Source organism: Jaculus jaculus, chromosome 3 (assembly GCF_020740685.1).
Source record: "Jaculus jaculus isolate mJacJac1 chromosome 3, mJacJac1.mat.Y.cur, whole genome shotgun sequence".
NCBI classification, from domain to species: domain Eukaryota; kingdom Metazoa; phylum Chordata; class Mammalia; order Rodentia; family Dipodidae; genus Jaculus; species Jaculus jaculus.
Genome location: NC_059104.1, coordinates 88,768,883 through 88,793,308, shown reverse-complemented (window position 1 = coordinate 88,793,308; position 24,426 = coordinate 88,768,883). Strand labels below are relative to the sequence as shown.

The following is a 24,426-nucleotide window of genomic DNA, read 5'->3' as shown; positions in this document are numbered from 1 at the left end:
AAGCAAAAATAATAATAATAAATCTTAGAAAAGTTGAGGTAGAGCAAAGGTTGGGAAAGATAGATCTGTGTTAAACTCTTACTCAAACATAAAAATTTTAAATCTTTTTTTGTGCTGGAGATGTAGCTCAGTGATAGAGTTCTTGCTCAACATGTGCAAAGCTCTAGGTTCATTCCCAACTATTGTAAAATTCTCTTTCTGAGCAAGATAACTTGAATCCCCATTAAAAACAAAGACACTAGTAAATGAAGCAATGTATTTTCTTATTCAAATGCTGATCCTTTCTGTGCAAGTGACACACTCTTTCCACCATTAGAGTTCCATGGTACTGTTCCTTTCTTAAGAAAACATTCTCCTGTCCAAAGTTTTCTTCAGGGAAACTTTGACATCCTTGTTCCTCAAGCTATATATCAATGGATTTAACATGGGGACCACAATGGTATAGAAAAGGGAGGACACTTTGCCTTGGTCAAGGGGCAAAATAGAAGGAGGTTTAAGGTACATGAAAGCCCCTGAACCAAAGAAAAGAGAAACCACAATTATATGGGAGCTGCAGGTGCTGAATGCCTTGGACCTTCCCTCTGTGGAATGGATGTGAAGAATGCTAGAGAGGATGAGGGCATAAGAAATGAAGATGGTGAAAATGGGCACACCAATATCAAAGGCCACAACAATAAAGACTACCAGCTCATTCACGTAAGTACTGTTGCAGGATAACTCAAGGAGGGGAAGAATGTCACACATAAAGTGATTGACAAGGTTGTCAGCACAGAAAGTAAGACTTATTATGCTTCCTGTGTGAGCTATGGCTCCAGTAAACCCCATCACATAGACACCCAATAAAAGGAGTAAGCACACCTGGGGAGACATGGTGACCATGTATACCAAGGGGTTACAAATGGCAACATAGCGGTCATATGCCATGGCAGACAGGAGGAAGGACTCAGAGATGACAAAGAAGCAAAAGAAAAAGAGCTGAGTCATACATCCAGCATGCAAGATTATGTTTTTCTTTGAGACAAAACTCATCAGCATTTTGGGGGTGATGGTAGCAGAGTAACAGAAATCTATTAAGGAAAGGTTGAAGAGGAAGAAGTACATGGGAGTGTGCAGTTGAGAACTGAGCCCTATTAGGGTGATTAAGCCCAAGTTCCCCACTACAGTAACTACATAGAATCCTAGAAACAGGAAGAACAGTGGGATCCGAAGTCCAGGCTGGTCTGTTAAGCCTGCGAGGATGAACTCTGTCACCGAAGAATTCTGGGTTTCCATGTTTCTCTCAGGAGGGAGGCCTGTGAGACAGGGAAGAAGAATACTGGAGAGAAAGAAAACTCACCACAACCTTCCCACATCTACCCCTGGTCTTCCAGAAGAAAACCATAAAGAGAGAGCTAGATGGTCTCTCCTAGGAAGGTCTTTACCATTTACTGTTTGTAGGAGTAAATGACCAAGTGACTTTTAATTTCTAGAGCATAGTAAAAGGCTACATTTTGCCTCCAGAATGAGAGCAGGGGATGCCCAAGGGAGAAATAATAAACAGTGTGGTATCTTTTGAACTCTGAAGTCATTCTCTTTGCTATGACTTCTCCTCCTGCCTCTGCTTCAGTCAAGAAAACCTGGGCTTCTTTCCTCAAATGAGTTCTAGTAGACAGAGCCACCATGACTTTGGTATCAGCACCATAACATAAGAAGGTGAGGTCATGTTTCTATCTCTTATCTCAATAGGCAGTAGGTCTCATGAGAACTGTATAAGCTAACACTTTCTAAAAAGCCACTATGAGAGACCACTGTCAGAGGATCTAACAGCTTACTTAAGGGCTAATGTGAGAGGCTCCAAGACCTATGTGAATGTGGTACTATCTTCTTTTTACAGATGAAATGCATGACAGTATGTCACTAGCCTGAAGTCACAAAATCATGATGCTTCAGGTAGAAATAGGACTTCAACAGTCTCACAGCTTATAACCACCATGTTATGTGATTGGCCAGGGTCATACAAGCACTCACCTTCCTTTGTTCACAGCTTCTTTTGTTCACAGTTCTCTTGTCTAAATTGTTCTGGGAGCATAAAGACCTACTGAATAGAAAACAGCAGCTTAGAGCTCAGAACATTTTCTCCCCATCCAGATCAAAGCTCAGACTCTCTAATTTATCTTGTAACTCTTTCTGCACTAAAGAACTTGGCTAACAACTGTTAATTTACCCAAAGATCCCCCAAGCTTCCAGAAGGGAGCCAGTACCTATCCTGACCTGTGCATAACAGAATAAAAGGTTTATTCTTCTGGGCGGCAGGTATCAGTGGCTGGATTAGGAAAACAGAGACACCTTTGGGAGCTCTTCCTCAGAGATAAGCTCCCTTAGGGAGAAGAAATATTTGTTTACCCTGTAGAACTGTTTGATTTGGCTTTTACAAATAATTCTTTCAGAACCAAGCGTGGTGGAATAAAGGCGTGGTGCCTTTAATCCCAGCACTCGGGGGGGCAGAGGTAGGAAGATTGCCATGAGTTCAAGGCCACCCTGAGACTCCATAGTGTTTTCCAGGTAAGCCTGCACTGGAGTGATACTGTACCTAAAAAAAAAAAAAAAACAAATAATAATAATACTTGCAATTAATACTTGCCAAGTAGTATCAAAGAAAAAATATGAGAATGAGGATGATTGCTATTTCTTCAATACCTAATAATGTACCTGAAATGGTAACTTTATATTACCTTCTGGCTACCAAGGTCCAAAGCACTCTACAAATATATCTGCATATTCCTTATGACAATATCTATTTCAAAAGTGAGCTGTGCACAGAAATGACATGTTGTCAAACCCACAATCATACTTAAGTCTGCTCAACTCTAAGCCCTTTATCTACACCTCTACACTGACCCACTTCCTGATGGGCCCCACTGAAATCTATAAAGCAGGGTCCTTTCCATCTTGGACTTGCCACACTCTTGAAAAATATCAAAGAACATCCAATATTACTATGTGATTAGTGCCAGGAAAGCTTAACAGAGCAGGTTGTTATGATTTAGAACTGTGAATAATTTATTCATATTTCAATTCATTCCAGATATTAGTTCCTGGAATATAATTAATCAGAATTCACCAAGGATACTGATTCTTCTCTTTGTGTTCTTATAGGTAAGATTTGTGGTAACAAAGTATCCTTATTACATAGCTACCAAAAGCCAGCCTTTGTCTAAGTTACTAACTCATCAAAGTTCTCCAATTATCCCTGCCTTCCACCCACCTTCTCTGAGCACATCCCTAACTGCCTCTTTGGTTGGCCTTTGTCTTTTCTGTCTTCTACTACCAACCTCCAACCTCTTCCTTAAGAAGAATTACCTGTGCTGTTTCAAGCTCTCAGATTTTTGCTTATTTTCATTAGCATCAAACCCATAAATTCACTAAACATTAGACCTGAAATGACTTTAGAAGTTATCTTGTTCTCTGTTTCCAATCCTGACTGCTCATCACTCTATAACTACTGGAGTGGTTATGGAAAAGAAAATCTGAATCTGTATGGGTTCCTTTGCATCAGATTACAAATCCATAGACATCCCTCTTCAGTGGGTCTCTGACATGGCTTCCATAAAGGATTAACTGAAGGTGGAAGGCCTGTCTCCAGAGTGGGGAGCCCTCATAATGGTGGACTATATATAACAAAGTTCTAGACACAGTCCCTTTTTTCTGCCAGGCTGCCTGTGTATCTAGTGAGTGACTTTTACCTGCCCCCCCCCCCAGACCACACTCATATTTGCATATATCCTATTTGACTACCATTAGTTGAAACTGGAACCAGGTTTTCTCAGCTTTCCAACATGGACTGAAAACCATGAGCTCTCCATGAATCCTACAGGAGATCTTCAGTGCTGGAGTGTGACTACTGAGGTATCCAGCCACATGGAGTGAGTAGCCACTAGATTCCCTGACTCTCAAGCCTGCATATAGCTCTTATTGGAGTGCAGTAAGCTAATCAAATAAATTCTTTTTTTTTTAATTTTATTTATTTATTTATTTATTTGAGAGTGACAGACACAGAGAGAAAGACAGATAGAAGGAGAGAGAGAGAATGGGCGCGCCAGGGCTTCCAGCCTCTGCAAACGAACTCCAGACGCATGCGCCCCCTTGTGCATCTGGCTAACGTGGGACCTGGGGAACCGAGCCTCGAACCGGGGTCCTTAGGCTTCACAGGCAAGCACTTAACAGCTAAGCCATCTCTCCAGCCCTAAATTCTTTTTTAATACCAAATAATCCTATGGGTTCTGATCCTCTAGGAAACCTAATACAGAGTCTTAACAGGATTAAAAGGATCTTCTAATAAATTAACTAATCCTAGAACAAAAAATAGTACTCTATGAAAAGGAAAATATTACATTTTCTCTAATATATTCAAATCTCCAAAATCATAAAATCAAAATGTATTATAAATACAAACAACAAAATGTGACCCACAATCAAATATATATTCAGCAGGTGCAGAACCACCTAGACTTAGGCAAGAATGTTAAAATAGCTACTATAATTATTTTTTACATTTTAAATAAAAAGGAAAATTTGGCTAAGAGTGAATTCCAACAGAGTAACACAAACTACAAAGAACCTCCCTAAGAGCTATCAGTCAAGGAGGCCCCTAAGACCCTAAAACAATACAAGGCCATTGGTCACAGTTCCTGTTTATACACCAGAACTAGATGATAAAACCCTGTTGCTGAAGCCACCACTTGTTTCAGTCGTAAGACACTGAGAAAGTAAGCTGGAATTGAGCTGGAAGCTCCTTCCCTGCTGGCTAGCTGTCATAGTGCTGGAAAGTGCTACGCAGGCTACTGGGCAAGAAAAGTCATCAACAGTCTTAAACAGCTGAGGATCCTATGAGCCAATCATGATGTGCCCACCCATACAATAGTAGCATGTCTGTTATAAGAGTAACCAACTACTCCATTGGAGAGAATTCATGCCTCAAACTGAAAATCTAGTGTATAGTGGTTGAGGCCCTCAGTTCACAAGAGCTACTACTGTTTTTTGACTAAAAAGAAATGTTGTGTTCATCAAATTGCCTTTTAAATATTTGTGTTTATGTCCATAGATAAGTACTACTCTCTCTTTTGGTCAGAGAAACTTCTTTTGGCTAACAGTGGTGAAAACTGGAGATACTCAAGACTCATCAAAGCACTGATAACTGATAGTTGAAACATCTCTATCACATCCTTCAAGGCTCAGAGAACACTGAAGACGAGGGGCCAGAAAGAATGCATGTAAAAGCCAGAAGAAGTGCTTTGGAATGCTGTCGTTAACTTCACAGCAGCTGTCATTTCCTGCACAATATTAGGCCCATCATTAGGTTGTCATGGATGGTGGATGAAGGCAACAAAATAAATGACATCAAAGTAGAAGAGGAATTAGTTGGAAAGAAAGGCTAGTGGAAGGGAATGGAGGAGAGGGGCCAAGATTTTGTAATACCAGCATGTCTACCATGAGATGGGAAGCAGAGGTAGAATTGCATGGAAGCTCCCAGACCAGTTAGCTTAGTAGAAACAGTAGACAATGACAGACCTGCCTCAAATGAGATGGATGGTGAGGACCAAACAGAAAGTTGTCCTTTGTCCCACATAGGCATACTGTGACATGCACACATTCACACTCACTCACATGAACATATATGTACACACTTTGTTGCCCTAAAGATTGCACCTTTATTTTCAGTTAACATATGCGTACGTATATGTGGCTATATGAAATCCCAGAACCACAATGATAGAAAGCCTACAATATTCATCTTTCTGAGAATGGCTTAATTCACTTAAGAGTAATGTTTCCAGTTGCATCCATTTTCCCAAAAATAACATAATTTCATTCTTCTTTGTAGGTGGAAAAAATCCTTTGTGTATGTATGCCACTTTTTCCTTGTCCATTCTTCTGTTACTGGACACCTACATAACAGCTACTATGAGGAGTGCTGAAATAAACATAATGTGCAAGTACCTCTTTGACACAGTAACTTGGAGTCTATTGGATAAATAGTCAGGAGTAGTCTACTTGAGTCATAGGATAGGGCTACTTCTAGTTTTTGTTTAAATCTCCATACAAATTTCCATAGAGGTTATACTAGTTTAGATTCCCACTAACATTTTACTACAGCTCCATTTTGCCCACATCCACACCAGCATTTGTGGCTTGTTTTCTTAATGACTGACATTCTGAATGGAATAATATGGAATCTCAATGAGGCTTGGATTGTATTTCTCTGATGGCTAATGAGGTTAAACATTTCTTTTTTTCTCAATTTTTATTAACATTTTCCATGATTATAAAAAATTTCCCTTGGTAGTACCCTCCCTCCCGCCCCCCACTTTCCTCTTTGAAATTCTATTCTCCATCATATCCCCTCCCCATCTCAATCAGTCTCTCTTTTATTTTGATGTCATGATCTTTTCCTCCTCTTATGATCATACATATATTGACCATTTGTGTTTCTTATTTTGCAAGCTGCTTGTTCATTTCATTAGCCCACTTACTGATTTGTTTGTTGGTTGTTTCTATTCCTTTTTAAAATTCTTTGTATGTTCTATATATTAATCCTCTGTCAGATGTATAGCTGGCAAGCAATTTCTCCCATTCTGTCATCTGTCTCTTATCTTGATTAACTCTTTCCTGTGCTGTGCAAAAGATTTTTACCTTCATGAAGTCCTATTGCCAATTGTTGGCTTTATTTCTTGGGCAACTTGGTTTCCATTCAGGAAGTAGTTTCCTGTGCTTAGATATTAGACTGTTTACCCTACCTTTTCCACTAATTGTTTGTTTCAGGTCTTATGTTATAAGGTCTTTGATCCATTTGAACTTGACTATTTTGTAGCAAAAACTATCAGAGTTTTTATGAACTACTAAGTGGCACTAGAATATCTCCAAATGATTGGATCATCAATGTACAACACAGAAAAAAAAATGAGAATATCATTAACTCTAACAAGAAAAGGTTCATCTCCTGATGGGAGTTGGTTATCTATTCTTGTCTTATTGGTAGACTATGGTTGTCCTCAGTTCTCACTGGTTTATGAAAAACAAAAACAGACTATCCAATGGAGAGTGAGATCAGGATAGATTAAAGGGGATAAGCATTGGTAATTTAGAGAGATTTTGATAAGTGTAGCCTCACTTTTGGACAAAGCTAGTGGGAGCATCTCACTGGAGTCCATTATCTTGGTTTCAATAAGGGTATGACCTGGTTCCCAGTTCCAGCTATTGGTTCCTTTTCCACTGTTTGTTGTCCCAATTAATTTATGAATATCACTGATAAATGTAAGTTATGCTCTCAGCACTTCTGAGACATCATAATCTTAGAAAAAAAAACCTGAATTTACCTCTTACTTGATGTATGAACTTACTAAGTGTTCAAAATTATCTTTTTTATTAGCAAGAATTTTTATATAACATTGGTGTCAGAATAGACTGAAACAAAGAGAAAGCCAGAGCAGCTAAAAGACTTTCCACAAACAGTAAATACAGAAAAAAGTGAAAAAAGTGAATAGTACAAGAGACACAGTAATGGAATATAGATATATATGATGTCCCAATGGTAAAATACAAGTTTATGGGAAAGGCATAAATAAAATTTGACTGAGAATTAGAACACAGAGAATCAGAACAATTTTTAAAAAAATTAAAATTCAGAAGAGAAAATAATATTATACTAGCATAATATTTAAAAGGCAATGATTAGAAGGAAGTTGACAATGGATGATCAGACCTTGGTAAAGAAGACAGATTCAGGGCTAGAGAGATGGCTTAGTGGTTAAGGTACTTGCCTGCAAAGCTTAAAGACCCAGGCTCAATTCCCCAGTACCCACATAAGCCAGATACAAAAGGTGACACAGGTATCTGGAGTTTGCTGGTGATGTAACAGATCACCTGTTATAAGTACTCCACAGAGATGTTCAAAAACAAATTCTTACTTTAAAACAATACATGGTAGTACTATGGTGTGCTATTGCATGAGTATGTCATTTCAGTACTATGGAATCTATAATTTCCAACACCAAAACATAAATTTAGATTGTACAATGGATTGAAATGAAGAAGCAGTCAAATGGAAATGGATAGAAGCCAAAAGGTAAGGCACTCTTCAAGTGGAAGGTATATGGTAGTTTGATAGGGTAGGATAGGAAAATGATTGAATGCATAACGGACATTTTTGCATGGACAAGAACATTTCAAAAAAAGATGAGCTAGGCATAGTAGCACATGCTTATAATCCCAGCACTTGTGAGGAGGAAGCAGGAGGATTGGAAGTTCAGGTCATCCTCAGCTACATAATGAACTTGAGGCTAGTCCAGACAGACTATAGGAGACTGCTTCAAATAATGAAAAAAGTTAACACCAAAAACAGTAACACTAAATAATAATACTAACAACACTAAATAATAATAAAATTAAATAATTGAAGGAACCAGCTTCCATTTACAAAGACCTTTAATTTTTTTGATTATTTTTATTTATTTGTTTGAGAGCAACAGACAGAGCGAGAAAGAGGCAGAGAGAGAGACACAGAGAGAATGGGTGGTCCAGGGCCTCCAGCCACTGCAAACGAACTCCAGACACATGCGCCCCCTTGTGCATCTGGCTAACATGGGTCCTGGGGAGTTCAGCCTCAAACCGGGGCCCTTAGGCTTCACAGACAAGTGCTTAACCACTAAGCCATCTCTCCAGCCCATACAAAGACCTTTGATAGAACAGAACAATACAGCTATTCTGGTAAAATATTCCATAATTTCACAAATCTCCTCTCAGAAACTTTGTACTGGCACAAGCTAAAATCAAGATGCAATATTGTGGAAGGAACTCACTCAAAGAATTTACTCTGATTTTATTACCTTTAATGAAATACCAAGTTCTCTTTTGGCTGATATTTGCCCTTCTGTAGAATAGCAATTATTAAATCTAGTTCAGTTTTAATTGGGTTGCTCTTTTTTAATTTGTGAACATCTAAGAGAGTTCATTATATGTTCTGAATAAAAGTCATTTTATATCTATCATATATTATACATTATGACATATGTTATTATTCTGTTTTGTTTTGTTTTTTGTTCTTTTGAGGTAGGGTCTCACTCTGGTCCAGGCTGACCTGGAATTTACTATATAGTCTTAGGGCATCCTCAAACTCATGCAATCCTCCTACCTCTGCCTCCCAAGTGCTGGGATTAAAGGCATGTACCACCACATCCGGCAATATGTTATTCTTCCCAAATCAGTTTCTTTGGTGTTTGTTTCTTTTCTTGTCCATTTCAAAGAGAAGTTTTTGTTTTAAGTTGAATTTTTCCCCTTTATGATTATAGTGTTTTTTTTCTAGTCTAAAAACTCTTAGCTTATGCCACAGTCATGAAGTTTTTACTTTTCGTTTTGGATATATTTTTCTGAGTTATGGTTTCCCTTATTTATTTAGTACAAAAAAAATTCAAAGATATACAAGTACAAAGAACAATGTAACAAACTCATATGAACCAACATCTAGGTCCAAAACTTATTACCATTTTCTATTTCCTGTGAGATACATATATTTTACACATGATATATATGTGTTATTATTTATGTCATTATATATAGTCATTATTTCTTAAATAATCTTCTGTCTAAACCCTATATCTGTAACCCTAATTACACATTTGTTAGAACACTTGATATTGTCCCATAGATTTTTTTAAATTTTATTTATTTATTTGCAAGCAAAGAGAGATAGAGAGAAGAGAGACAGAGAGAGAATGGGCACACCAGGGCCTCTAGCCACTGTAAACAAACTCCAGACACATGTGCCCCTTGTGCATCTGGCTTACATAGGTCCTGAGGAATTGAACCTGGGTCCTTTAGCTTTGCAGGTAAATGTCTTAACCACTAAGCCATCTCTCCAGCCCTGTCCCATAGATTTTTAGTCCAATTTTTTCCTCTGTGTACTTTAGATTTCATATTTACTCTTGATCTACCATTTATCTGCCCTTAAGTCCATGCTGTTCATTTTTCATTTCCTAGATAGCATTTTCCATACATAGATGTATTATTTCATTGCCAGGAGGACAGTAAGAAGGGTGCAGCATATAATATTCCCATATTACTCCTTACAACTGCATATAAATCTACAATTATCTCCCGATGAAGACTTGAATTTGGAGCCCTTTTCTAAAAATACATCACAGATATTATAATGCGGAATATGTTCTTGAAGTGGAAATTTTCTGATGAAGAAATATCCCTCACAAATAAGCACATACAAATGAAGAGTTCCTTATGAGTCTCCCTTCCATGGCTCCCCCAACCCCCTTTCTATATTGTCAGTCTACCGGTGCAGCAGTAAATGGACAAATTCAAGGTTCCTTGCAAATTTATTTTAGTAAAATCTTTGAATTCACTTTCAAAAATCTTTTAGATCATTTTAGTGCAGTTGATGATACCTAATGATGAGTTACTAATGATAAGTGACAACCATTATGATATTGATTGGTGACGTTGCACATAGTGACTGGGATGGCTATGGTGGTCATGATGATGTTGCTGAGTGCTAAATTTATTCCTTTTCCCATTAGACTCTAAGTTTCTGCAGCTGCAAGTTTACTCTGCAAGTAAAAATTGACACACATATGAGTCAAACCATGATTCACCTAGCAAGTACGGACCAAGCTCTAATTGTTTCGTTAGAGAGGACCACAGTTTCTAGAGAGACTGTGTCTCAGGAGATAGTCTGTGTAGATACATGTAAACAAAACCTGAAGCTTCCTGATCATATGATATCATCATCCCAAATGGCTACCTATATTTTCATGACTCTACTGAACCTTTTGACTAGATTTAGTAAGAGCTATACTCTATGTAATTCGAGTATTTGCTGATTATTGAAACCAAAGGCATCCCCTAAAATTCCCAGGAGACAGTATTCCTGGTTCCCTGAACACAGGTATTTATTGGCATACACCTGTTAAATTCTCTCTCTAAAAAAAAAAAAAAAGGTTATCCCATTTATCTGGTTTATCTGGTGTTAACTTTACTCTCCATTGGAGAATTTGTTTCTCTTTTTCAGATAGATGCAGATTCTAAGGAGAGAACCAGCCCATCACGCCTCAAAAGGGCCCCAGCTGAAACTAAGAGTAATTAGGGAAATAAGCAAGAGTTTTGCTTTCTTGGCAAACTGGGTACCAGCACACAGGTGAAGGAGATAGACACAGAGAGCACTCAACTCTTACCAAACCAGATATCCGGAGACACAGAGGTTCCCAAGACCTCATCACTGAAGTAGACCTAAAATGAACCCAACATGACTCAGGGAAATTTGCACAAGAGGAGGTGGAAATAATGTCAGAGCCACAAGTTGAGTCATGATACACAGAGACGTTGCCTCCTACCCATAACTGATGGCTAACCCCACAATGTATGACCCATATTCCCCAATGAGGAGGGTCCCTGTGGAGGGGGAAGGACAGGCAGGTGACTAACAATGGCACCAACTTGACTGTATACATTGAGTAAAAAAAAACTAATAAAAATAAATTAATTAATTTTAAAAGAAAGAAAATAACCAAATAAGATATTTCCAAAGGAAATATTGAACCTGAACATTATTGAGCAATAAATGGTAAAATATTTTGTAGATTTTATTTTGGAAAAATACATACAATTTTCTATTTACACTTCAGTCTTTTTTAAACCTTCATTTATTTACTTATTTGACAGAGAAAGAGAGAGAGAATGGGCATGCCAGGCCCTCCAGCCACTGCAAATGAACTGCAGATGCCCCCTTGTGCATCTGGATAACGTGGGTCCTGGGGAATTGAACCTCAGTCCTTTGGCTTTAGCAGGCAAATGCCTTAACCGCTAAGCCATCCCTCCAGCCCCACTTGAACCTTTTTAAATATAACTCTTCATATACATTTTAGTTATTCTAAATACCAAGTAAAATTAGCATCATGTTTTCAATGACAAAAGACTTGAAAATAAATCCATCATATTTGGGAAGATAAAAAATTCTAAAAAAATAAAATTTTATAAGAAAAAAATCTTCTGTGAACTGTTGTTTATAGTTCAAGCTAGTTGTGACTGTATATTGGCCTTCACTTTCAAGAGCTTTTGTTCTCTGTGTGCTGTATTCTCTTCAGCAGCAATGCTGAGACGCTGAAGATTTTCTAATGCTTGTAAACACATGTGGTAACTCATGAAATGCATGGTTCAAAGTGGCCTAATATTATTAGAAGACTAAGCCAGGCATGGTGCGTCAGACCTGTAACTCCAGCATTTGACAAGCTGAGGCAGGAGGTTTATGGTGAGTTCAAGGCCACCCTGGGTTACACAGTGAAGTGTCTCAAACAACTGTTAAAAAAAAAAAAAAGTAAAAAGAAAATAGACACATGGAGGGAGGGAAGGAGAAAGGTTGTGACTATGGGAGTAAAAATTAAATCAAAGCTGTCTGTGTTTAACTAATACAATAGTATTTCCATTTGCACTGTGCTGGTGAATGTTCACTCTGTTTCACTTTGTAAAGCACTTTAATCTCAGGTAATAGTTACTGAAGGTGGATTTTTCTTTGCTTCTTATCATTTTTGAAATAGATTGAATAAAGGTGGATATATAAGGTTTTTCATTAATCTAGATAATTATTTTAGTAATAAGTAAAAGTAACATGAAAAAGTTATGTTATGTGATACAACTCACTATAAATTAATTACCTTTCTACCAGTAATTCAATAGATGGAGCTTGCAATATACTACAAATGCTCTTAGAGTTAAACCAGATCCCATGGATTTCAAAGAATTGTCTTATACTCAAAGGAAATATAGTTAGTGCCAGGTATTATTATAGCATAAAAAAATTAAATAGTTATTTTAAACTACTACATTGAAGCACTGAGCTTCAAGCAGGTGAAAAATGGGCTTATCAAATTTTCAGCTGAGCTACTTTTCTAATTCACTGCAATTCATGAAAGCTGCCTATAATCATAATAAGCTTCCTTTTCTATTTTCAAAATTATAATCAATTCATTTTAGTACATAGCAACAAAGTGACACAGGAACAATACAGTTTAGTGGAAACACAACAGACTACTGGTGAAGAATCCTCAATTTTAGGGAGAAGTTTGCATTGAACTAGTGGGTATCATATGACCTACTGAACTTTTTTTCATATGGCATCACATACCAAGATGTCCAGGATAAAGCATGTTATAATCACACTGACTAGAGTACAGATACACAGACATTTAAAGTTCTTAAGGCATCAATGGGAGGAAAATGAGGGCGTCCGTAAGCATGAGAATGCAGATCATATACTATGTGACGTGTTCTCACAAAACTCTCCTGTTGTGACACATCAGTTTTCTCGATGTGAAATAGGAATAAAAATTCTCTTCTAAGTACACATTTATTCTCCAAATTCAATTAACTTTAAGAGTTAATGATATTGTGGTTTGAAAGAATATACAAACCATAAAGCATGGAAGAGAAGTGTATCATTATAGCAGGAACAATTAGAATCATGTGATTTGTTTTCTGAATTAAAAAAATTACATCCAGTTAGAAGTGGTGGCTCACTCTTATTATCCCAACAGCAAATAAGCTAAGACAGGAGGGTCACTGTGAGTTCAAAGCCAGCCTGGTCTACAGAGTAAGCTCTCTGTCAGTCTGGACTAGACCTTGCCTCAAAAAATGAAATAAAAAAATACATCCAGTGCTGGGAGTGATGGCACGTGCCTGTGAACCCAGCTCTCAGTAAGCTGAGAAAGAAGTATCACAAGTTCAAGGTCAGCTGTGCTATATAGCAAGACCTTCATCTTGCCACCCAAAAACAGAAGAAAAAAATACTTCATTGCCAAAGATGAGAATGTCTGTACATGTCAAATACAACAATAATGATCCATACCTCCCAGAGCTATGTCTAAATCTGAATATTTGACATTAAAAAGAAATGTTATTTTAATATTATGGCCTAGAAATAATAAAAATCATAATGAGTTAAGGAGAGTTGGTTTAGGACAATACTAGAAACAAGTACCCATTGAATAAGGCAATGTAGTAGTAGAAAATCTAGATCTTTGCCCCACTTCTCTCAGCTTCAAGATCCCAGAAACCCTCAGGAGTCAGTCTTCCTGACTACAGACAGTTGCATGTTATGATAAGATTCTATAAGAGGGAATATCTGAACCACAAGGCCCTGGAGAGGGTATGATGAAGACTAACCTTAGTCCTCCTGTTTCTCTGTTTCTCTCTCTTTCTCTCCCTCTCTCCCTCCCTTTCTCTCCCTCTCTCTCTGTCTCCCTCTCTCTCTCCCTCTCTCTCTGTCTCCCTCTCTCTCTCCCTCTCTTTCTCTCTGTCTCTCTCTCTGTCTCCCTCTCTTTCTCTCTGTCTCTCTGTCTGTCTCTCTCTTCCTCTCTGTCTCTCTCTCTCTCTCTCTCTCTCTCTCTCTCTCTCTCTCTCTCCCTCCCTCCATATTCTCTCTCTCTTTCTCTTTTATATTACCTATCTTTTTCTTCCTTCTTTTCCTTGATGCTGGCCTATAATTCCCAGTACAGCATGTGGTTAACATCCACAATGAACTGTTGATCAGAGAATCCTACAAGGTTTCCCAAAAGAAGACAGATTTCTGTAAGAGGACTTGATGACCCACCAAAGGTTAGTGGTAAGACCCTACTGCCGAAGACACCATATGCTGTTGATATGGAACATGGAGTGGCCTGGCTGGAATCTGGAAGGGAGTCAGTCCCCAGACAATTAGCTCCTCTACTGCCAGAAGATGCTACATAAGTAGCTGGAGGGAAATGACAAACATCTGTCCAAGCAACTAGTGGTATAAGCTACTCAGCAGCAAACAATCTGACATGATGCTCACCCAAGTACAATAGTGGCACACAGTCATGGTGGATAACCAACTGCTTTTGAGTTGGCTAACAGATCTGCTTAGTGGAATGGAACCCATAGCTGGTTCCGCGAAACAAGTCAGAACCATATCCAAAAAATGAGTTTGCTCTCCAATATCAAGCTCTCACCAATCGTGGGCTACAAGAGGGCATACACCTATTAAATTTTCTCTAAAATAATAATGTTTATCCCATTTATCTGGTGCTGACTTCACTCTCCATTGGAGAATCTGCTTCTCTTTTTCAGATGGACACAGATCCTGAGGAGAGAATCAGCCCATCACACCTCACCAGGGCCCCAACTGAAACCATAGAGTAATTGGAGAAATGCACAAGAATGCTGCTTTCTTGGTAAACCTGGTACCAGCACAAGGGTGAAGGAGACAGACACAAAGAACACTCAATTCCTACCAAACCAGATATCCAGAGACACAGAGGCTCCCAAGACCTCATCACTGAAGTAGACCTAAAATGAACCCAACATGGCTCAAGGAAATTCATGGAAGAGGGGGCAGAAAAATTGTTAGAGCCACATGTTGAGACATTATGCACAGAGACATTGCCTCTTACCCATAACTGAAGACTAACCCCACAAGGCATGACCCACATTCCCCAACAAGGACTGTCCCTTCAGAGGGGGGAGGACAGGAAGGAGGCTAATAATGGTACCAACATGGCTATATACATACTGGGTATATAACTAATAATAAAAAAGCTAAGGTTCTTCACCAAATATTTATAGGAATCCCTACTGAAATGCTTAAGAAAATACAAGACCATCCCTGAATTTACAAGCTTGCAATATGGATTTTATCGAAGTATATCTATATGAGTGTATTATATTTTAAAGCATTTTTAAAATAGCCTATAACATACTTATCAAGTTTATTATTCATTTTCTTTTTAGTTTGGGTTTAATTTGTTCTTCTTTTTCTAGTTTCCAAAAGTATAGGTTGAGCTCAAAGGTGTGTTCACCTTTGTAGTAAATAAAAAGTGTATTTGTGTGTGCAAAAACTATAAATACAAAGTTTTTCTATAAGAAGCTTTTTATCTACCTGAAGCATGTAAAATTCAGCTTTAATATGTTTTATAAATGGCAGTCTTAGGCTGGAGAGATTGCTTAGTGGTTAAGGCACTTGTCTACAAAGCCCAAGGACCCAGATTCAATTTCCCAGAACCCACATAAGCCAGATGCACAAGTTGGTGCATGCATCTGGAGTATGTTTACAGTGGCTGGAGGCCCTTGCATGCCCATTATCTATCTCTCTATCTCTCTATTTCTCTCTCTTTCTCTGTCTCTCTCCCTCTTTCTCTATCTCTCTAATAAATAAAATATAAATAGCAGTCTTCACAAATACCCTCCACTTCATCCACTTTGGTAACATCATTTATTATTATTATTATTATTATTATTATTATTATTATTATTATTAAAGTATATATTGGTGCACACATGCCACAGGGTCAGTGCACATACTACAGTGTGCATATGGAGGTCAGTGCTCAACCTTAGGGTGTCTGTCTTCTTATATTTTCTTTGAGATAGCATCTCCCCTGTTGAATGGCATCTAGGTTTATATGGGTGCTGAGAATTTAAACTCTGGTGAGCAGGCTTACAGAACAAGCACCTCTAACTGCATTTAATAGCTGCTCTTGGATATTACCCACACCTCTCTGGATAGTTCTGTTGTTAACATTTTTTTTTTCATTTATGGATAGTGTCCCCCACAGTCTCATGGATTTGTGATTAAGCCTCATATCTGACCTCTAGCTGGGAGAGAGTCTGGGAGGTAGATCCATGCTACAGGACATGTGTCACTACAAGAGGGCCTTGGGATTCTATTATCCAGTCTCCCTAGCTGGCTAGGTAGTTCATGCTCACTACTTCTTTCCTGCTACTGTGGAAATGTGATGCTCACCTGGATTTTTGCTCTTGTCATGCCTTTCCCACAAAACTGTAAGCTGCTTCTCATCAGGTGATTTGTTCCTTCAAAGAGAAGGTTACTGCAACTGTTATTTGTGGAAAACCTTCGATCCTTAAAGCTCGGTTCATCTCCCATTGAAGACACTTGTTTGGGGTAAGTTACCATTGCACGGATCTTTGTGTTTGCCTGCGTACTGACAATTCTCAAATTTGTATTTCTCCATTTTATTGCCATTTCTGACCTTCCACTGTCAATTTCTTTCTGATCATTGCCTTTTGAAGGGTCTACCATCCCTTTGTGAGATGTCTAAAATTCAGTTGTTTATTCTCCGTGTTTGATTCTTCTGTTGTATCATAACAAGTGGAACTATATAAAATTCTTACACCCTTTCTTCTGCTGACTTTGACTTTTTCTACTCTTCATTTTCTAGCTCCCGAAGATATAAACTTAGGCAATTATCTCCTGACCTTTCTTCTTTTCTAATATGTACTTAATATAAATCTCCATTTACACATTATGTTCAATACATACCACAACTGTCTCAACTTTTTACTCATTTTCATTTAGTTCAAACTGAAATTTCTCCTGAATTTTTTTCCTTGACCATATATCATACTTATGAGGGTCTTGTTTAACCCTTCAAATATAGTCAAGTTTTCTAATTATCTTTCTGATATTGACTTATAGTCATTTCATAATTTTTATTTTTGAAAATTGGTTAAGATACATTTATCACCCAGAATTTGGTCTATTTTGGTTTCTAGTACAACTCCCAGCATCCATGTCTGTTAGTGTTCTGGATATCCATTCTAAACCACTCAGTGTGTCCTATATGTATTCTTTCCTTCTATGTGTTCCTGAACTTGGGGGAGAGTTCTTTGCATTTAAACTTTATAAGCATAAATGGTATTGTGTCTTTGTCTAAGTATTCTCCCTTTCTCACTGAGCCTCTAAGCTACATCACCTCAGGATATCTAATCCTAGCTGCTGCAAACTCTCCACACAATTGATCTGTTTACTTGACTAATTATGGACACCTGATTGCCTACTACTTCCCATCACCAAAAACAATGACATAGTGAACATTTTTGTACATGTCCTCTTGTGGGCCTGAGAGAGAATGGATTTGGGATGTACACTATCTCTGGGCCAGAATTGCTGGATCCTGAGGATATGTAAACTTATTTTCCCCAAGTAATGCTGTCCTGTTTTCCAGAACCACTGGGCATGAGGACTTAAAATCTTCACCTCCTCACTATCACATGTCACCACCCATCTTTTTAACTTTTTCCAATCTTATGGATGTAAGTTTTATCACTGTTTTAATTTGCACTTCTAGGTTTAGTCATCTGAGAACCTCTTCATGTGCTTGGTGGTACTCCAGACTCTCTCTTCTGCAAATCAAATGTTCTCTGTCTTACTCACTTATTCTGATGATGCTGATGTCTTTACTTGTAATGACTACAGTTCATTATATGTGATGCTTGGACATAAATTGTTCTTCCATTATGCTGTGTTTCTTCTCACATTGCACTATATTTTTATTTAATCTATCACTGGCATTCTTTGCTGAGCAAAACCTATAAGATTTTTATATCAAAAATGCATCATTTTCCAGAGCAAATAAAGATGTAAAGATACAGAAAATGTAAAGAAATCCAATTACACAGGATCAAAGATAAGTACATACTGTAATATTATTTAAAATGAGCCAAATACATTATAAAATGAAATACAGTATAAAAGAATAAGAAACTCCAATTTAGAAAACAAAATAAATTAAGTAATAAATGTCTTTAACTTTTTAGAAATAAAATAAAAATTAAGATAGAACAAGGAGTAACATGAAAGAAAAGAACACAACAGTTAATATTAAGATAAGTAGCAGGCAAAAAGGGGGAAATTTTTTTTTAACTGACGTGAAGAAGATTTGTGAACAAGTAATAACAATAGACTCCAGGATGAGAAAGAGCTCATTGATATAGAATAAAAATCCTAACATACGAATCCAAACTAAGAGACAACAAATAATAAAAGCAGTAAATAATAATACTTTTCTGCTGTGTAAAGAATTGAAGTGAGGGCTGGAAAGATGGCTTAGCGGTTCAGCGCTTGCCTGTGAAGCCTAAGGATCCTGGTTCGAGGCTCGGTTCCCCAGGTCCCACGTTAGCCAGATGCACAAGGGGGCGCATGCGTCTGGAGTTCATTTGCAGAGGCTGGAAGCCCTGGTGAGCCCATTCTCTCTCTCTCTGTTGCTCTCAAATAAATAAATAAGAATTGAAGTGAACTATAGAGAATAAATATTATACCTGCTGATAAATTCCAATGCCAGAACTGAGTTGTAACCCAGCTGTTGGTCAGAGAGAACCATGAGATCCCCAAAACAACAAAGGCCATTGCCAAAGAACTTGGTTACCCACCAAAGTTAAATGGCAAGACCCTACTGCTAAAAGACACCACAGGCCATAAACAAAAGACATAGAGAGACAGCCCTGGAACTTAGAAGGAATCCAGTTCCCTGTTGGTTAGCCCTCATAGGGATAGAAAGTGCTATACAAGCTGTTCAGAAATAATGACCAACAACAGCATGAAATAGCAGGTTATCCAGCTGACAAGATGTACATACCTGGGGAATAGTGGCACATAGCCTATTCTGATAATCAGTGGCTCTCTGGTTAATATTAGGTCCACTCAGTGGGAGATAACTCATACCTGGTACTGAGAACCAAGTCAGAATCCTGTGGATAGAAAGGTCATAGACTCCAGAGAGAAGTTCCCACTGCTTTTTCACTAAGAAGAGTGGCAATATCCATGAAAATGTCTCTTAAACAACTATGATTATCCCCTTTAAACTATGCTATCTCACTCTTGGTTAGAGAATATGCTTTTTTTTTTAATTTTTATTAACATTTTCCATGATTATAAAATATATCCCATGGTAATTCCCTCCCTCCCCACCCCCACACTTTCCCATTTGAAATTCCATTCTCCATCATATTACCTCCCCATTACAATCATTGTAATTACATATAAAAACGGGAGACAGGAATATGCTTTTTAAAAAACGCTTGACTCAGGAATATGCTTTAAAAAAAAAAAAAAAACAGGAGATGGCTTAGAGGCCAGAGCCTTTGACTGTGAAGTCAAAGGACCCCGGTTAGAATCTCCGGGACACAGGAATATGCTTTTTAAAAAACGCTTGACTCCAAGATCCCCTGCTCCAGAGGGTGTGTGCACAGAGTGAGAATTCCAGAACTCCCAGTTCCTTCCTCGCCTCCCAGTTCACTGGTCTGGTTCCCCTGCTGCTGCCTTGGGGCTACCTAGACCATGCAAGAATGCTGCAGAAGCTGGCTCTTTGCTCTACCTTCCTTACTGAATAGCCTCTGGGTCCACAATTTCTGGATCCCCTTCTCCAGAGAGTGTGTGCAGGGAGTAAGTAGGCAAAAACTCCCAGCTCATCCCCTACCTCCCAGTTCCTTGGTTCTGGTACCCCTGTTGCTGGTTTGGGGATTCTGGCCTCTGTGTATGTACTGTGGAAGCAGGGCTTTTGCTCTGGTTTCCTGATTGACTGGCCCATGGGTCCTCAAGTCCCTATTCTGCAGAGGCAGGGCAAGCATGGGCCACTGGAGACCTGGCCTCTTTCCCCTGGCTCCCCAGCTTCCAGGCTCCTGGGTCCCCAACCCCTGGTCCTCTTGTTCTGAAGAATATGTACAAGTGGAGTGAGTAGGCCAGAGCTCCCAGTTCCCCTTTGAATTACTTGCAGTCTCCACAATCTGTGCATCTGTGGATATAACCCCATCACACACCAATCCAGTTCACATTTAAAGCAGAGCACTCACTGAATATCCTACAAGAGCAAATATTTAATTCCCCCTCAATAAAATAAAACATTTCCCCAAGATGGATAGACCACGTGCAGCTCTTGGAGTCTGGCAGACTAGTGCCCCATGAGAGGCAGTTGTTGAGGAGGTAATCAGTGTATATGTGTGGGTGAGTGTACCCTCATGAGTTATAAGACAGTCTTCATATTTAATGCGCTAAACTTTGCTTCTATAACCTGTACTTACTTGTCGACATCTCTTCATTCTCTTTCCTTTCACTTTCAGTTCACCGGCGGCTTTTGTATTTCTAAACGGGTCCTAACAAGCTGCATCTGCAGCTTTTGTATTTGTAAAAGCTTGTCCTTCTCCTCTCTCTCTCTCTCTCTCTCTCTCTCTCTCTCTCTCTCTCTCTCCTTGGGCCTGTGAAGGCAGGCCAGCTTTTTCTGTCATTATGGGACTTCCCCTGGATCTCTAAGCTTCAATAAATATTCCTTCGTCCATAACTATACCTGGTCTGGAAGTTTATCTCAACGAACCTAAAGCTATCTGATACAGACCAAGGAATGAGCTGAGATGAACCTGACCATGTGGATGTTAATCTTTTGGAACCTTTGTTTTGGAGAAATAGGCATGGACTTGGTGCCTACAACTGAAGATGTCTTCTGGAGTGGTAAGCCAAATTTTACGTACTATTCAGATAAAAGACTACAGGGGATTTCGTTGCAACTGGGCTACTGGCTGCATCCTGCTGCCCAGGCCCAGAAAGTTTAATCAAGTTTAAATTTGTAATAGACTGATATGCCTAGCTAGAGATATTGGATTAAGAGATTTAAAATTTGTGTTTTTTTGTTTTGGTTTCTCGAGATAGGGTTTCACTCTAGCCCAGGCTGACCTGGAATTCCCTATGGAGCCTCAGGGTGGCCTAAAACTCATGGTAATCCTCCTACCTCTGCCTCCCAAGTGCTGGGATTAAAGGTGTGCACCACCACACCCAGCTGAGGCTTAAGATTTTAAGCTAGAAAGCCTCAAGCAAGTTAAAATTTAAGTCTCTCCTTGCTATGCCTTATACCAGTTAAAAATGTTTACTCTGTGCCTTTATATGTTAAAAGTGTTTAACTTGCTTAATTTTACAGGTCTTATTATCTTAAATTGGTCAAGACTGTGGGGACCTTTAAAACTACACTGAGTACAATTTATAATATATAATAAAAATAAATCTATTGGGAGCCAGGGACAGAATTTGATAATTTAAATAGATGGCCCCCCCCTCCTGGCACCTTGTGCCCGACCCTCCCCTACTGGGAAATGGCAGGCAATCCACCTCCTGGGAGACTGCATGTGGCCCCCTTGGATTGACCCAGGTAGGGACATGGGAGAAGTCCGCCCTCTCGTGGTGACTGAGCTCAGTGACCTTTTCCTGCGCCTATTGGGCATTGGCCAATGCCGGGGAAAAATCTAAACATGCCATTAGTCTATGCTTCAATGTTTTGTCACTCTTGGGATGCCTAATCAAATAAAAACAGATAATGACCCCTGCTTCGTAAGCAAGGCCTTTATAGATTTTCTCCAGACCTGAAAAATCTCACATTCCACAAACATCCCATACAACCCCCGGGGCCAGGCTATCATTAAAAGATATAATCACAAGGAAACTATGTATCTCCTCAATTTCTTAGTGGACACTGACCTGTAACCCCCACTTCCAGCTTGGGCCTACCATCCACAATGAGCTTTTGATCAGAGAAACCTACAAGGTTTCCCAAAACAATGATAGACTTCTGTCAGAGTACTTGATGACCCACCAAATGCCAGTGGTAAGACCCTATTGCTGAAGACTCCATACGCAGCTGACGCATAAAATGGAATGACATGGCTGGAAGCCAGGAGAGAGTCAGTCCCCAGACAGTCAGCGTATCTAGTGCCAGAAGGTGCTACATAGGCAACTGGGGGAAACGATCAAGATCTGTCCAAGCAACGCATTGTGTAACCTAATTAGCAACAAATAACTTGATGTGATGCCCACACAAGTGCAATAGTGGTACACAGCCATAGTGAAGAACCAATTGCTCTTGATTTGGCTAACTGATCCACTCAGTGGTACTAGACCCATAGCTGGAGCTGGGAAACAAGTCAGAACCATATCCAAACACAAGCCCACTCTACAATATCAAGCTACCATCAATCACGGGGTATAAGAGGGCCTACACCTATCATACTGTCTATCAAAAAGTAAGTGTTATCTCAATTCTCCGGGTGCTAAATTACTCTCCATTGGAGAATCTGCTTCTCTTTTCCAGGTAGATGCAGATCCTAAGAAGAGAGCTGCCCCAACATACCTCAAAAGGGGCCCAACTGAAACTAAGGACAACTGGCGAAACAAGTGAACCGGATACCAGCACAAAGGGGAAGGAGACCAACGCAGAGAAAAATCAACTCCTACCAAATCAGAGAGCCAGAGCCTCAGAGGCCCCCAACACCTCAGCACTGAAGCAGACCAAAAATGAACCCAACATGGCTCAGGGAAATTTTGCAGAAGAGGGGCAGAAAGAATGTCAGAGTCACATGTTGGGTCATGATTTGCAGAGACATTTATCATACCAATAACTGGGGGCTAACTCCACAATGCACGACCCATTTTCATCAACAAGGAGGGTCCAATGGGAGGGGGTAGATCACAGTTGAGCCTAAACAATGGTACCAAACTGCCTGTATTTACTGAAAAGAAAACTAATAAATTAAATTAAAAAAAAAAAAAGATATAATCAAACTCTCAAGTCTCAATTACAAAAACAAAAGGGGGAATCATTACCCCCACACAACCAACTAAATATTCTAAATTTTTCTAACAATCTAAATAAATGGCCCCCAATATATTCAGTTGTTTATCTTAAGGTGTGATGGTGGGTTTCAGATTTCAATCTAAAGATATACCAAGTGTGCCTAGCAGGAGTTCTTGAAGTGTGCTGTGGCTGTAGGCTTTAGGCTTTAGGCTTGTACTTTTAATTCCTAAGTATCCTTCATACTCACAGCTTTAAAGCAGCTCCTGAGAAAGTTCAAACTGTACCTCCCTTTAAGATCTTGGGCTTGATGCTTACCCTAGATACAGTTTCACAGGTTGCTCTATATACTAGGGTTAAAAGTTAGAACTCGTTTGGAATGTCATGTAGATTTTCAATGGATTTGTGTTACTTCTAAAAAATATAATTACAGTCAACAGCATTGGGAAAATACATTTAAGAAATATTTGACATAATAATAATATTTCCTTGGATCTGATTCAGTTACATTCAGAGATTTTGTCTTTGCAAAATAATCACCTTACTTTTGATGCAGCTAAAGCTGCTGATGACTTAATATCTGCTTTTAAGTCTGCCTTGCCTGGATAAAATTCTCTCACTTCTTGGATAGGAAGCTTTGCTGCTACAGGTGTTTGTCTTTTTTTTTTTTTTTTTTTTTTTTGAGAGTGACAGACACAGAGAGAAAGACAGATAGATGGAGAGAGAGAGAATGGGTGCACAAGGGCTTCCAGCCTCTGCAAAAGAACTCCAGACGTGTGCGCCCCCTTGTGCATTTGGCTAATGTGGGACCTGGGGAACCGAGCCTCGAACCGGGGTCCTTAGGCTTCACAGGCAAGCGCTTAACTGCTAAGCCATCTCTCCAGCCCAGAAAGGAGTTTTTTGATAGAAATTTATGTAAAGCTCATGGAATTTTTGTCCATGGGAAAACTTTGTAAAAAGAAAAAGACCCATTTGGGTACCAGTGAGAGACCTAAAATATCTGGGTCTCCCTGGCTGCTTGCAGTAC

The 24,426-nt window shown here is 39.0% G+C and overlaps 1 protein-coding gene across 1 annotated transcript; it reads right to left on the bottom strand.

The window, feature by feature from the left end:
• Positions 1 to 339: 339 nt before the first annotated feature.
• LOC101617097 (olfactory receptor 8B12) lies at positions 340 to 8,756 on the bottom strand. The gene is made up of 2 exons (XM_004670601.2): positions 8,728 to 8,756; positions 340 to 1,276 (listed from the first exon to the last, which is right to left on the bottom strand). The coding sequence occupies exons 1-2, from the start codon at positions 8,754 to 8,756 to the stop codon at positions 340 to 342; spliced, it is 966 nt and encodes a 321-aa protein (XP_004670658.2).
• Positions 8,757 to 24,426: the final 15,670 nt, after the last annotated feature.

What these genes read in the sequence shown, in the direction of transcription:
- LOC101617097 (XM_004670601.2), bottom strand. Translation starts at nt 8,756, where the DNA reads ATGGAATATTTTACCAGAATAGCTGTATT. An exon ending in TTTACCAGAATAGCTGTATT is followed by an intron (nt 1,277 to 8,727) that starts GTTCTGTTCTAT and finishes CCCTCCTGAGAG; the next exon opens with AAACATGGAAACCCAGAATT.